This window comes from Nerophis ophidion, linkage group LG14 (assembly GCF_033978795.1).
Source record: "Nerophis ophidion isolate RoL-2023_Sa linkage group LG14, RoL_Noph_v1.0, whole genome shotgun sequence".
NCBI lineage: Eukaryota > Metazoa > Chordata > Actinopteri > Syngnathiformes > Syngnathidae > Nerophis > Nerophis ophidion.
This window is the reverse complement of record NC_084624.1, coordinates 20,689,145-20,703,918: the sequence shown is the minus strand read 5'-3', so window position 1 is coordinate 20,703,918 and position 14,774 is coordinate 20,689,145. Positions and strand designations below refer to the sequence as shown.

Genomic DNA, 14,774 nt, shown 5'->3' with positions numbered 1-14,774 from the left:
GTAACACTCCTATGCTGGCTATGTAAACAATCGGGCTGAAATAAGGCATGTTCCAGTCCTAAATACCCAGTGTATTATTTATACAATAACACTTCCTGGTGGCAGCGGTGGGATAAAGAGATCACCCACGGAACAGAACAAGAGGGGGAGTTGTCCGAGGATAATTCTGTTGTCGCCCTTGAGGGGCCGAGCTAACTGATAGCAGCGGTCTGCACGTCGGGAGCAACCCAAACGAAAGCGCGCTATCGCTACACACCGACCGACCATGAACTGGACCAGCAAGAGTGAGCAGCGTGTGTTAATTAAAATAAAACAGTTTTCTAAACTGAAATTTCAATCAAAGCAGGAGGTAATAAAAGAAGATCTCCATCGAGACAGAGAGACTTTTAAAACTGAAGAAAGATAAGGCAGACTTCTATAAACAAGTTATCGATGCTTTTGATCAGAAGGAGCTGGCATGGACTATATTTATAAGTAAAGGTAAGACCATAATAACGTTTTTTTAATTAAATGTGCTTTTTATGATGTATCCTTACATCACACTCAAATTTTTACTGCATGCCTTTGGTAAGTGCCGGAATGAGAAGAGGTTTTAAAATAATTAACGCATGCTTAGTTTTACCGCATGGCTTTGGTAAGCGCCGTAGTGAGAAGAGGTTTTAAAATAATTAACGCATGCTTACTTTTACCGCATGCCTTTGGTAAGCGCAGGAGTAAGAAGAGGTTTTAAATTAATTAGCGCCCCGGCGGCAATTCAAGGAAACACGGTAATTATTATTTCCTAAAAAAAAAAAGTTTATGAGTTTGAACATTAAATATCTTGTCTTTGTAGTGCATTCAATTGAATATGGGTTGAAAATGATTTGCAAATCATTGTATTCCGTTTATATTTACATCCAACACAATTTCCCAACTCATATGGAAACGGGCTTTGTATTAATGAACATACATAAGCAATGAAGTCTGCTGAAAATAATGGAAAGCGCCACTCGACATAGCCACTGACACTGTGGTCAAAGTTGGAATCATCACAAAACACATTTGAATATATTCAGCACTCTACTACTGTCTAGTGGCTAAAGTGGAAAGTGCACCCCTTGGCCCCAATTCGTCATGTTCTATGTGTCAGGTAAACCACTATGAATGGGGCCATATGAATCCCCTTACTACTGTAAAAATGTCTGGTTTTAACAAAAAAATAATTTCGCCTGTAGTTCCCAGACAGTTCTTCCTGTATACCAGGTGTGTCCAAACCACGCCCTGAGGGCCAAGTGAGGCCCGCCCGCCGGCATCTTCAGTTTGGCCCGAGACATGTCAGAAGTTTCATCTGGCCCTTTTAAACATCTGAAAATTTTGACTGTTGCAAACTTGCCACCATTTTGTGGAGAACATGCGTAAATCAGGTCATTGACCATGAAACTGTGCTGTCAAGTGAAATTAGCACAGCACAAAAAAAAAAATCCAAAAAATGCAACCAACACAAAATATCAACACACAGTCACATACAAATGAATTTTGTAGACATTATAACAAATGACCAAGCACCATAAATAATTCATAATTACACACATTTAATTACAATGCATGATGGGATTCATGCAAACCACTCTCTCCACAGGGCAGCACGGTGACACAGGGGTTAGTGGATGTGCCTCACAATACAAAGGTCCTGAGTTGTCCTGGGTTCAATCCCAGGCTCGAGGTCTTTCTGTGTGGAGTTTGCATGTCCTCCCCATGACTGCGTGGGTTCCCTCCGTGTACTCCGGCTTCCTCACACTTCCAAAGACATGCACCTGGGGATAGGTTGATTGGCAACACTAAATTGGCCCTAGTGTGTGAATGTGAGTGTGAATATTGTCTGTCTATCTGTGTTGGCCCTGTGATGAGGTGGCGACTTGTCCAGGGTGTACACCGCCTTCCCCCCGAATGCAGCTGAGATAAGGCTCCAGCGACCCCCCGCCATCCTGAACGGGACAAGCGGTAGAGAATGGATGGTAGGACTTTTGGCCATTTTAGCGGCTTGATATTTCTGATTAATTACAAAACTTTAAAGAGTTTGTCACGGAAGTAAACAAGGTTGGAGTCAAGCATTCACATACTCTTAATATCCAATCTTATTCATCATATGTCCATTATATTCATATGGACTCCAATTTTTCATATGTGTGAGCAAACGCCAAAACTCCTTGAGCATTCAGTGGCGCACATGTGAGCGACGGCAGACGTGCACACTGTTAAGCGCTTATCTTTTTATTCGATTTTGTGCATGGCCTAGATTTGCCGTGCGCAGAGGACGCGTGAGCAGTGTGCAATTGCACAGGCGCGTATATATATATATATATGTATATATGTATATATATATATATATATATATATACATATATATATATATATATATATATATATATATATATATATATATATATATATATATATATTTATATATATATATATATATGTATATATATATATATATATATATATATATATATATATATATATATATATATATATATATATAAGTATCTAGTCAGTCACCAATTGTGCAAGTTCTTCCACTTAAAATGATGACAGAGGTCTGTAATTTTCATCATAGGTACACTTCAACTGTGAGAGACAGAATGTGAAAAAAAATCCAGGAATTCAAATTGTAGGAATTTTAAATACTTTATTTGTAAATTATGGTGGAAAATTAGTATTTGGTCAACCATTTAAAGCTCTCACTGATGGAAGGACGTTTTGGCTCAAAATCTCACGATACATGGCCCCATTCATTATTTCCTTAACACGGATCAATCGTCCTGTCCCCTTAGTAGAAAAACAGCCCCAAAGCATGATGTTTCCACCCCCATGCTTCACAGTAGTTATGGTGTTCTTGGGATGCAACTCAGTATTCGTCTTCCTCCAAACACGATGAGTTGAGTTTTAACCAAAATGGATACATGGATGATACAGCAGAGAGTTTGGAGAATGTCATGCAGTCAAATGATACCAAAATAGATTTTTTTGGTATAAACTCAACTTGTCGTGTTTGGAGGGAGAAGAATACTGAGTTGCATCCCAAGAACACCAAACCTACTGTGAAGCATGGGGGTGGAAACATCATGCCATGGCGTGATGTTTTTTGCCATGGCGTACCGTTGCGGATGAGTATGGAGTTCTTTGCGTGGATGATGACGTTTCTTTCGTTGCCTGTGATTGAGTCGTAGTCCGAGGCGAAGTCAGAAACGTGTGAACTCGTCGGGAGTTTCTTCCTCTCCCAGCTTGCTAGCCTCAACCTGAACTTTGGTATTTACCCTGATGACGGACTGGCAGTGTGCCGCGCCTCGCCAAGGAGCAGCGAGAATACCAAGAAGCGCATACGCCAAATCTTCAAAGAGAACGGCCTACGGATCACGATTGAAGCCAACAAGCAAACCGTCAACTTCCTCGACGTCACTTTCAACCTGAAAAAATAACATCTACCAACCATTCACGAAACCCAACACAACACTCCAATACGTGCACCATGACAGCAACCACCCACCCACCACCACGAAAAGAATACCTACCAGAATTAATAAAAGGCTATCGATGCTGTCATCTAGTAAAGCCGAATTCGACCAAGCAACCCCCCCGTACCAGAAAGCACTTGATGAAAGCGGATACAACTTCACCCTCACCTATGAACCCACGCCAGGAAACCAACCAAAAAAGAGCAGAAAACGAAACAACATCATCTGGTACAATCCGCCATTTAGCAAAAACGTCTCAACCAATATTGGCTACAAGTTTCTCACTCTGATCGACAAACACTTCCCCAAAGGCAACACCCTAAGAAAAATATTCAACAAGAACCACATTAAATTGAGCTACAGCTGTATGAATACCATACAACATATAATTTCAAACCACAACAAAGCAATTGCAAAACGACCGCCTACCCCCAGACTAAACGACTCTGAAACCAATAAGGAATGTATCTGTCGCAAGAAACCTGATTGCCCTCTCAACGGAGGGTGCTTACAGACATCAGTCGTTTACCAAGCAAAGGTAACACGCAAGGACATTAACACATCCGACACGTACGTAGGATTAACCGAAGGAGCGTTCAAAACCAGATGGAATAATCACAACGCCTCCTTTAGAAACCAGACTTAGCGGAATTCTACAGAACTCAGCAAACACATTTGGAACCTCAAAGACAATAATGTTGAATATTCAATAACATGGCAAATCCTTGCACCCAGCACACCTTACAACAGTGGTAATAAAAGATGCAACCTATGCTTAAAAGAGAAACTGTTTATTATATATCATCCAGATCTATCATCCCTCAACAAGCGCAGTGAAATCATTTCAACATGCCGCCACAGACGGAAAGACCTCCTAGGTAACATATGAGCCAATCACCACACCCTACGCCTGCCTGTACCCACCCACTCTGTGCCCTATATAAACCATTGTATGTGAATGCTTCCATTAAAATCTCCTGATGATTGAGGGAACCCCTCATAAAACAGTTCTGTAGAGATGAAGTAGTCTTGTGATTTTTCCCACACCTACATATTGCGCTCTACCACGGTATCGAGCACTATTCTCTGGATAATCCAATCAAGATATATATATATATATATATATATATATATATATATATATATATATATATATATATATATATATATATATATATATATATATATATATATATACATACATATACTGTATATATGTAAATACTATATCATTAACAATAAAACATACAAAGGTCAGGATCACCACCACAGACTTGTTTACAATTCAGGTCAATTAGCGAGAGCTCAGGTAGTTGCTTTAGAAATAAACAAGAGATGTTTATTCTATTAGTGTAAAGTGCTATATTAGTCCGAATAAAGTGCCATTTCTAAACTCGTATGAATAATCTTGTTTATTTAACGTGGTTCCATGTATAATTCTTAAACTTTACTTGGCACTTATTAGCATGCGTGCTCCTGGCTTGAAATGTTTAGCTTGGTCCTCCAGTGATAATGATAATGGCTAAAGATACCGGCACTATAAAGGTAATTATTATTAGCTTAGCAGAGCAGCTCCGTTCTGTGCGTGGAGACACACATCTGCTAGCCGCTTGTCAGTCGGGGGACTGACAATAAAGTTGGCATTACAAGTCATTCATCAGTCGGCACATTCCTCGTACAAAGTGTTTGAGTTTGGGAAGGGTCAATAACAGTGTGAAGAGAGAGGTGTCACCTTGGTAGACCAGGGAACACTGGACCCATGCTAATCCCATTTGATGACACCGACACAAGGCAATAGACTCGGAAAACAGGCATCCTTGGTTTGTTGCACTGGACTTTATTTATTGGCGTGGCCTTACTCAGTCTGCTCACTGGTGTAGTGAACCGCCTTGTTCTCAGAGGCTGTTGCTTTGCGCAAAGTAAGAGAAGCACAATGTAAGTCTCTTCTTGTCCTGAGGATGTACAGAAAAAAGTTGGGACATCCTCCCACTTTGCCGTGACAGGATTGGACATAGAGGCATTCTGCAAAAGAGTCCTTCAACCGCACTGTGACAGACATAAGACAAGGTACCTAAATGCGTACGTTTACACAGTTGGGAAGACAACATCCTTTTAAGTTCTTTTCGTGGGACGAATAGTTCTATGACATAACACAATGGATTTGCAGAATGGTTCAGACCAGGGGTGCCCAAAGTGGGGCCCATTGGGTGGGAACTTTATTTTTTGTGTTTTAAGATTAGGAGTGTCCCGATCTGATACTTCTATCAGATTTTGATCCGATATCAGCAGAAAAACAAGTATGGGATTATATGGTATGTTCGATACAAGCAGACTGTTAATCAGTTTCCTAGATTTGAGTCATTTAAAAGCTAACTCAAAGCTCCTAAAAGCCAGCAGTTACACAACAGCTAAGCACACAATAGCACACAAGCTAGGCTTACATTATGAGTTCCCTGATTGAACAATATTGCAGTGGAAAACACGACATTTGTCAAAATTATTTGCCTCGAACTAACAGTAGGGATATTCTACTTATTTGGTTTGGGGGCCACATTTCCAGAACCAGGGTTGGTTTTTAGTTGTACTTTGTATATTCCTCTAGAATGGAAATTTGAGTTTTGGTCTATTTATTTTCTCATAGTTGCACATTTTGGGAGGAAAAATAGCCTGTCTGAAGAGACAAAAAAATGTGCAATAATCTTTTTATGGTAAAAAGAAAAACCTGGCAGCTCAGTCATGTGACTGTAAAATGTATTTGAGTTGACTCTGAATACAAAAACGATACCGTTGTTATTTTCACAGTAAAATTATGGCGACTGAGCTGCCATTTTTTTTTTTACCATAAAATTGATGAAGTTGATATGATTAAAACAAGAGAAAAGGTAATATTATGACTAGAAAATCTTTGTAATGTCAAGAGAATAAAGTCATAAAGTTGCATTTTTATGAAGGGAAAAACACATTTTAGCAATAGTAAAGTTGTGACTTGGTAAGAATAAAGTTGTGTTATTATTGTACAAAAAATTAGATGGTAGATTTTGTGGTAATAAACTGGCATTTCATCCACCAAAATTGGACCATTATATTCAGGGGTTTTGAAAAAAATAAAAAACACCACTGTTACTTTTACAGTCAAATTTTGGCATGTGAACTGCCGTTTTCTACTGTAAGGTTGTTGTTTTTGCAGTGCATTACTGTAAATGGAAAAATGCTACCACTGTTATCTTTACAGTAGAATTCTGGTGACTGAGCAGACCGTGGTTTTTTTTTACTGTAAAATCTATGGAGGATTATTGGGTAGGAAGTTTATATGATTAAAAAAATAATTTTATGACCAAAAAACCCTCATAATGTTACTAAAATGGAGTTCTGACTTTATGTAAATAAAATCATGACTACACGACAAAAAGAACTAATATTACAAGAAATAAAATCCCAATTTTGAATCAATGTTTAAATATTAAGATAATAAAGTCAGCATGTTAGTGATTTAGGGCTATATAAGTAAACATTGATTGATTGATTGATGTTGTGAAAAAAAAAGCTATTGTTTTCCAATGTTAAAGGCCTACTGAAATGAGATTTTCTTATTTAAACGGGGATAGCAGGTCCATTCTATGTGTCATACTTGATCATTTCGCGATATTGCCATATTTTTGCTGAAAGGATTTAGTAGAGAAGATCCACGATAAAGTTTGCAACTTTTGGTGCTGATAAAAAAGCCTTGTCTTTACCGGAAGTCGCAGACGATGACGTCACAAGGGTGAGGCCTCCTCACGTCCTCACATTGTTTTTAATGGGAGCCTCCAGCAGCAAGAGCTTTTCGGACCGAGAAAATTACAATTTCCCCATTAATTTGAGCGAGGATGAAAGATTCGTGGATGATGATATTGATAGCGAAGGACTAGAAAAAAAAAAAAAATAAGTAAAAAAAAAAAGGCGATTGCTTTGGGACGGATTCAAATGTTTTTAGACACATTTACTAGGATAATTCTGAGAAATCCCTTATCTTTCTATTGTGTTGCTAGTGTTTTAGTGAGATTAAATAGTACCTGATAGTCGGATGGGTGTGTCCAAGGGTGTCTTGAGGCCAGTGTCTGAGGGAAGTCGACGGCAGATACAAGGACGGCGCAAACTCCACAGATCTCTGGTAAGAGGCGACTTTTTAACCACAATTTTCTCACCAAAATCTGCCGGTTGACAATTGGTCGGGAACCACGTTCGCTTGACCGCTCTGATCCATAGTAAAGTTTCACCTGCGGGAATTTTAAACAAGGAATCACCGTGTGTTTGTGTGGCTAAAGGCTAAAGCTTCCCACTTACATCTTTCTACTTTGACTTCTCCATTATTAATTGAACAAATTGCAAAAGATTCAGCAACACAGATGTCTAGAATACTGTTTAATTGCGCTCATATTTCCTGACAGTCCATGACGTCACGCGCACGCGTTCATATTCCGCGACGTTTTCAACAAGAAACTCCGCGGGAAATTTAAAATTGCAATTTAGTAAACTAAAAAGGCCGTATTGGCATGTGTTGCAATGTTAATATTTCATCATTGATATATAAACTATCAGACTGCGTGGTCGGTAGTAGTGGGTTTCAGTAGGCCTTTGAAATAGTAGTGGAATTTAATGAAGGGAACAAACCTGTAACTATAAAGTGGTGACTTGTAGTAATAAAATAGTCATAATATGCATAATATAAAAAAACTGGCAGCTCATTCGCCAAAATATTACCATAAAACTTACATTGGTTTTGAAAATAATAATAATAATAATAATAATAATAATAAAATAAAAACGACACCACTGTTATTTCTACCATAAAATTTTGGCACTTAAACTACTTTTTTTTAAACTGTAAAATCTACGGTGGTTGCTTTCACGGTGCATTACTGTAAATGGGAAAAAGTTACCAAACTTGTTATTATGGTTCAATTCTGGAGACTGAGCGACCAGTATTTTTTTTACTTTGTGAGGAAGGAGCTATTTTTTGTTTGTTTAGGAGATAAAGAAGTGAGGACATTACAAGGATGACATATTGGAAGAATAATGTTTTTACTGTGAATACAAAAAAGTGCCACCGTCAATTTTACAGTAATTTTTTTTTACTGTAAAATCAAAATACTTTGTCTTGGTGTATGTAACAGAAGCACTTTGCTGATTTAAAAGACCTACTGCAACAAATGTAGTCAAAGATCTCCAATGTTTTTTTTACGGGTCTCCTGCAAAAACTGTAGACTCTCACAGGTTTTTTTCAACTGAACTGGCAGGCCGGTCTGGGGTCATGTCAGGCAAGTCTGGGGTCTTGTCAGGCAGGTCTGGGGTCGGTATAGCTCGGTTGGTAGAGTGGCCGTGCCAGCAACTTGAGGGTTGCAGGTTCGATCCCCGCTTCCGCCATCCTAGTCACTGCCGTTGTGTCCTTGGGCAAGACACTTTACCCACCTGCTCCCAGTGCCACCCACACTGGTTTAAATGTAACTTAGATATTGGGTTTCACTATGTAAAGCGCTTTGAGTCACTAGAGAAAAAGCGCTATATAAAAATATAATTCATTTCACTTCATCTCAGGCCGGTCTGGGGTCTTGTCAGGCAGGACTGGGGTCTTGTCAGGCAGGTCTGGAGTCATCTCAGGCAGGTCTGGGATCATGTCAGGCAGGTCTGGGTTCATGTCATGCCGGGCTGGGGTCTTGTCAGGCAGATCTGGGGTCTTGTCAAGCTGGTCTGGGGTCTTGTCAGGCAGATCTGGGGTCTTGTCAAGCTGGTCAGGGGTCTTGTCAGGCAGGTCTGGGGTCATCTCAGGCCAGTCTGGGGTCATGTCAGGCCGGTCTGGGGTCTTGTCAGGCAGGTCTGGGGTCTTGTCAGGCAGGTCTGGGGTCATCTCAGGCAGGTCTGGGGTCATGTCAGGCAGGTCTGGGGTCATGTCAGGCCGGTCAGGGGTCTTGTCAGGCTGGTCTGGGGTCTTGTCAGGCCGGACTGGGGTCTTGTCAGGCCGGTCTGGGGTCTTGTCAGGCTGGTCATGGGTCTTGTCAGGCGGGTCTGGGGTCATGTCAAGCTGGTCTTGGGTCTTGTCAGGCAGGTCTGGGGTCATCTCAGGCCAGTCTGGGGTCATGTCAGGCCGGTCTGGGGTCTTGTCAGGCAGGTCTGGGGTCTTGTCAGGCAGGTCTGGGGTCATCTCAGGCCGGACTGGGGTCTTGTCAGGCAGGTCTGGGGTCATCTCAGGCAGGTCTGGGGTCATGTCAGGCCAGTTGAATGGCTCTGACCTCTACAAAGTCTCCAAGGCACAGGCGTATTAGAAAGTGTCCAGTAACAAACGTGTCCGCATCATTCCACTTATATTGTCATGAGCTTAACTTTGTGAAATATCGTGACCACTAGGAGTCACCAAGAAAAGACACAATTACCACTCCACTTGAATTTAAAGACAGCATAAATCCAATCTAAACTGTCAATAAAAAATAGGTTAATATGTTCATTCCATTGTTTTCTGTTTTAGACCGGTTTTCCTTCATCAAACATTTTCTAACATTTTACACGACAAAAACAAAACATTTTATTATTTCTACTGGTATCCTATCCAATACGGATATCGTATCGGGACACCTGTTCTTAAAAGTGCTGTATTTGGCCTTGCGACACATTGGCACATGTTTGGGCAAAAGGTTTGAGCACACCTGGTCTCCATAGAACGTCAGCTGAATGTGTAATACCATAACCAGCCACTAGTGGCACTGCACATACATTTATGAGGGTATCACAAGCATCATTCCAGCCAACAATCATTGGCGTACTTTGTTGTTTAGGATTCTTCTGCCCAGACTCGGAAGGATTTACTGCTGATATGCAGGACTAGTGAGGAATGTTGGGCCTTAAACGTCCCTGGGGTCGAAGGAAGAAACCCACATTTAAGAAGAGTCCTAGCATCATGTCGAGTAGGATGTGGATTCACATGGTCCCATTCGTGTCGGTTTACCTGACACATGAAACGTCGCAATCTTAGCCAGTTGACCAGGGGTGTCAAACAGGTTAAATCAGGCCTCAAGATGAGTTGGCCAAGTAAGAAACTGCTGTTCTGAATGTGTCCACTGGATGTCGCACTACCAATTTAATTGTAACCCACATCACACTGTCTAAGATGACGTGTCAGCTGACTTTAAGCGCCCTCTGGATTGGCTGCCGCTACTCCTATCAGCGCAGGTGCAAACAATCAGCTAATGGCGGCAGACTGATGCTGTAGTGACGCACAATACTATTTTTTTGTAAATTATCAACTCAACGGATAAAACACTAAACTGAGAGATGCAAAGACTCAAATCAACACGTTAGAGTTCTGTGCAGCCCTCACAATGTGTTGACAAGATGTGCACCCTGAACTCCTTTGTAAAAATGTGTGTTGTTGCTTTTTCAATTTTATTATATGTTTAAATCTACCAAGTTTGGTTAAGTTTGAAGTTATATTACCTTTAATTTGGCTGTAATGGAGTCAATTGTTTTGTTTATATCATAATTATAATATTTGAATGATGATAAATGAATGTGTTGCGGCAGTTGCGGATGTCACCAATGCAGCGGTTTGAGGAAACACTTGGTTGCTTTTTCAAACACACTTGTATCTGCCCACATGAGATTCCTAAACAGGAAGTGCTTGAAGTTGAATGGCTTAGTAGAAACAAGTTCATGGTGTTTTTAAACCGCGCCAATTTTTTCCTCAGAATCTTCAATTATTGAAAGAAGATTCAGCGGCCTAGTGGTTAGAGGGTCCGCCCTGAGATTGGTAGGTTGAGAGTTCAAACCCCGGCCGTGTCATACCAAAGATCATATAAATGGGACCCATTATCTCCATGCTCAAGGGTTGGAATTGGGTGTTAAATCACCCAAAAATCATTCCCGGGCACGGCCACCGCTGCTGCTCACTTCTCCCCTCACCTCCCAGGGGGTGATCAAGGGTGATGGGTCAAATGCAGAGAAAATTTTCGCTACACTTTGTGTGTGTGTGTAACAATCATTGGTACTTTAACTTAACTTATTATTTGTCGTGTGTACATTTTCAGGATGTGCTCGTTCTATTTTTGGCCAAAGTAAAACAAACACATTTTTTGGGGGGGGAAGTCGTCTTTATTTTTAAATCATCATGCCGTGATTTTATCAGTCCGGAATAGATTTTCCTCCATGCGGGCCCCTGAGCGAAAATGAGTTTGACACCCCTGCAGTAGAGTGTTGTGTTTCCACATTCCACCACAGCATCAGTTGCTATGTAGAGTGGCACTTTCCATCGTTTTCAGCATTGCAAAATGAAAAACCACCTAGGAATGGGGGTCCATATGAATCCCTTCCCTACTGTAAAGTCCTGGCATGCTTGGCTAAATCATGTCGGGTTGACAACATGCAACAAGGAGCCGTTCCACAAACGACACAGGATGCACGCCAATCATTCATCAAGTCAATAAAAACCTGCACGCTTCTTCCTCTCTCGCCGCTTCCTTTAAGTCGCTGGTTTGTTTGCATAGAAACTGAAAGTACATACACTGACTGACATACACACACGCACACACACACACGTGTGTGTGAGGGCTGATGGCCTGCACACACACTACATTCTAAACGGCCGCCAGGAAACACACTCAGTCGAGGTCGGGCACCTGAAACCGATTCATCAATCTATCACGCCTTCCATAACCCACGGACAGGAAATACGTTTTCCAAGGAGCAAGTGTGCGCGGGCGGAAGCAATAAAAGTGTAAAGGGAATTGGCGTATGTGGAAACCTCACCGAGGGGCGTGTCTTTAAGAGTGAAGGGCTGCATTGGTTGGTGCACGCACGCACGTCCCGCCCTTTTCCTTACAGAGGAAGCTGCTGTTTGGAGACGTGCTCCAGGACAAGAATCCTCCGGTCTTTCTGTCCCGCCCGGCGTCCGGCGGGAGGAAAGATGGTGGTTTTGGCATGGGGGGTCCGCATCAGAAGAGAGTCCATTGTGAGCAAAGTGCAGCAAGAAGCAGCGCCAGGCTGCAGGGTCCTGGCCGGACGGCGGGCGGCGAGGCCCCGATCACCCGCACTGAGGGGGGCTTGGAGCCCTCCGACCCGGGGCCGCTGGATCCCACTTCACTGGAGCCTTTTGTGTGAGCTGTAAAACAAGACGAGAGAGAAGCGCCATCACATTCACATCCAAGCAAAGGTTTACCGGCAACCAAGTTAATTGGAGAGAGAAAAGAAATCAAATATTGTGACCAGAAAACTGTTCATCTTCCTGAAATAATGTGTTGGCTTCATGGGAATATCGTTATCATGGAGATTAGTTTATTTCCCAAAGTCATACTTGCCAACCCTCCCGGATTTTCCGGGAGACTCCCGAAATTCAGCACCTCTCCCGAAAACCTCCCGGAAGAAATTTTCTCCTGAAAATCTCCCGAAATTCAGCGGAGCTGGAGGCCACGCCCCCTCCAGCTCCATGCGGACCTGAGTGGGGACAGCCTGTTTTCACGCCTGCTTTCCCACAATATAAACAGCTTGCCTGCCCAATCAGGTTACAACATCTACGGATTTGAATAAAAAACTGCACACACAAGGAGACAAAGTAAAAGAACGAGGAAGTTACAGCCATGGCGACGCCGTCTGTAATAGAGTGATTCTATGTTGTCTGTCGCCATCTCCTGGTGAATGTTGGCTATAGTGTTATGGGGTTGCTTTTTGATTGGCCAACAATTTATGTGGTGTTGTGCACGTGACGGCCAGTGACTCTCGCCAGTATGCAAATGGCAGAACAAAGGTTACTCAAATAGTAAAAGGTAAGTGTTGTTGGTTTTATTTTAGTAACCAGCAAGCACAGTACAGTTAGTAGAATTTTATTACTGTGTATTTGATAGGTGCCGTCTGAAATTCAACTATTTATTTTATTTATATATATAATAAAATAAATATATAGCTAGAATTCACTGAAAGTCAAGTATTTCATACAAATATAAATAGTCATATATATATATATATGAAATACTCGAGTTGGTGAATTATACTCCCCTCTTAACCACGCCCCCCACCCCAACCATGCCCCTAACCACGCCACCGCCCCACCCCCGACCAGCCACCACCCACCCCCCACGTCCCAAAATCGGAGGTCTCAAGGTTGGCAAGTATGCCCAAAGTTCATACAGCTACTATATGGTGGTGTGTCTTAACCATCGTGAGCGCTCCACAGAGGGCCGCCCAAAATTATCTGTTTCTGGTCCGTATGGGTACTCAGATGGGTAACACTTTAATATGGGGAACATATTCTAAGTCAGTGGTTCTCAACCTTTTTTCAGTGATGTACCCCCTTTGAACATTTTTTTAATTCAAGTACCCCCTAATCAGAGCAAAGCATTTTTGGTTGAAAAAAAAGAGATAAAGAAGTAAAATACAGCACTATGTCATCAATTTCTGATTTATTAAATTGTATAACAGTGCAAAATATTGCTCATTTGTAGTGGTCTTTCTTGAACTATTTGGAAAAAAAGATATAAAAATAACTAAAAACTAATAGAAAAATAAACAAGTGATTCAAATATAAATAAAGATTTCACACATAGAAGTAATCATTAACTTGAACATTGAATGACCGTGACCTTCGATCCCTCAGACGGCATTGTATCAAAAAACGATATCAATCTCTGAAGGATATCACCACATGGGCTCAGGAACACTTCAGAAAACCACTGTCATTAAATACAGTTCGTCGCTACATCTGTAAGTGCAAGTTAAAGCTTTAATATGCAAAGCGAAATCCATTTACATCTTGAAACGCCGCCGGCTTCGCTGGGCCCGAGATCATCTAAGATGGACTGATGCAAAGTGGAAAATTGTTCTGTGGTGTGACGAGTCCACATTTCAAATTATAATTGGAAATATTCGACATTGTGTCATCCGGACCAAAGGGGAAGCGAACAATCCAGACTGTTATCGAGGCAACGTTGAAAAGCCAGCAACTGTGATGGTATGGGGGTGCATTACTACCCACGGCATGGGTAACTTACACATCTGTGAAAGCAACATTAATGCTGAATGGTACATACAGGTTTTGGAACTACAAATGCTGCCATCTAAGCGCCGTCTTTCTCATGGACGCCCCTGCTTATTTCCGCAAGACAATGCCAAGCCACATTTAGCACGTGTTACAAAAGCGTGGCTGAAAGAGTTCGGGTACTTTCCTGGCCCGCCTGCAGTCCAGCTCTGTCTCCCATCGAAATGGTGTGGCACATTATGAAGCGGAAAATACGACAGCGGAGACTCCGGACTGTTGAACAACAC

General features: G+C 41.6%; 1 protein-coding gene across 5 annotated transcripts in view; it reads right to left on the bottom strand.

Moving 5' to 3' along the window:
* Positions 1 to 11,589: 11,589 nt before the first annotated feature.
* gpc5c (glypican 5c) overlaps positions 11,590 to 14,774 on the bottom strand; it is a 366,734-nt gene continuing 363,549 nt past the window's right edge. For all 5 annotated transcript variants that reach the window (XM_061920093.1, XM_061920091.1, XM_061920092.1 and 2 more), the window contains one exon: positions 11,590 to 12,618. In XM_061920093.1, coding sequence (XP_061776077.1) covers positions 12,452 to 12,618 — 167 coding nt within the window. In that variant the 3' untranslated portion in view covers positions 11,590 to 12,451. The remainder of the gene's footprint in view (positions 12,619 to 14,774) is intronic.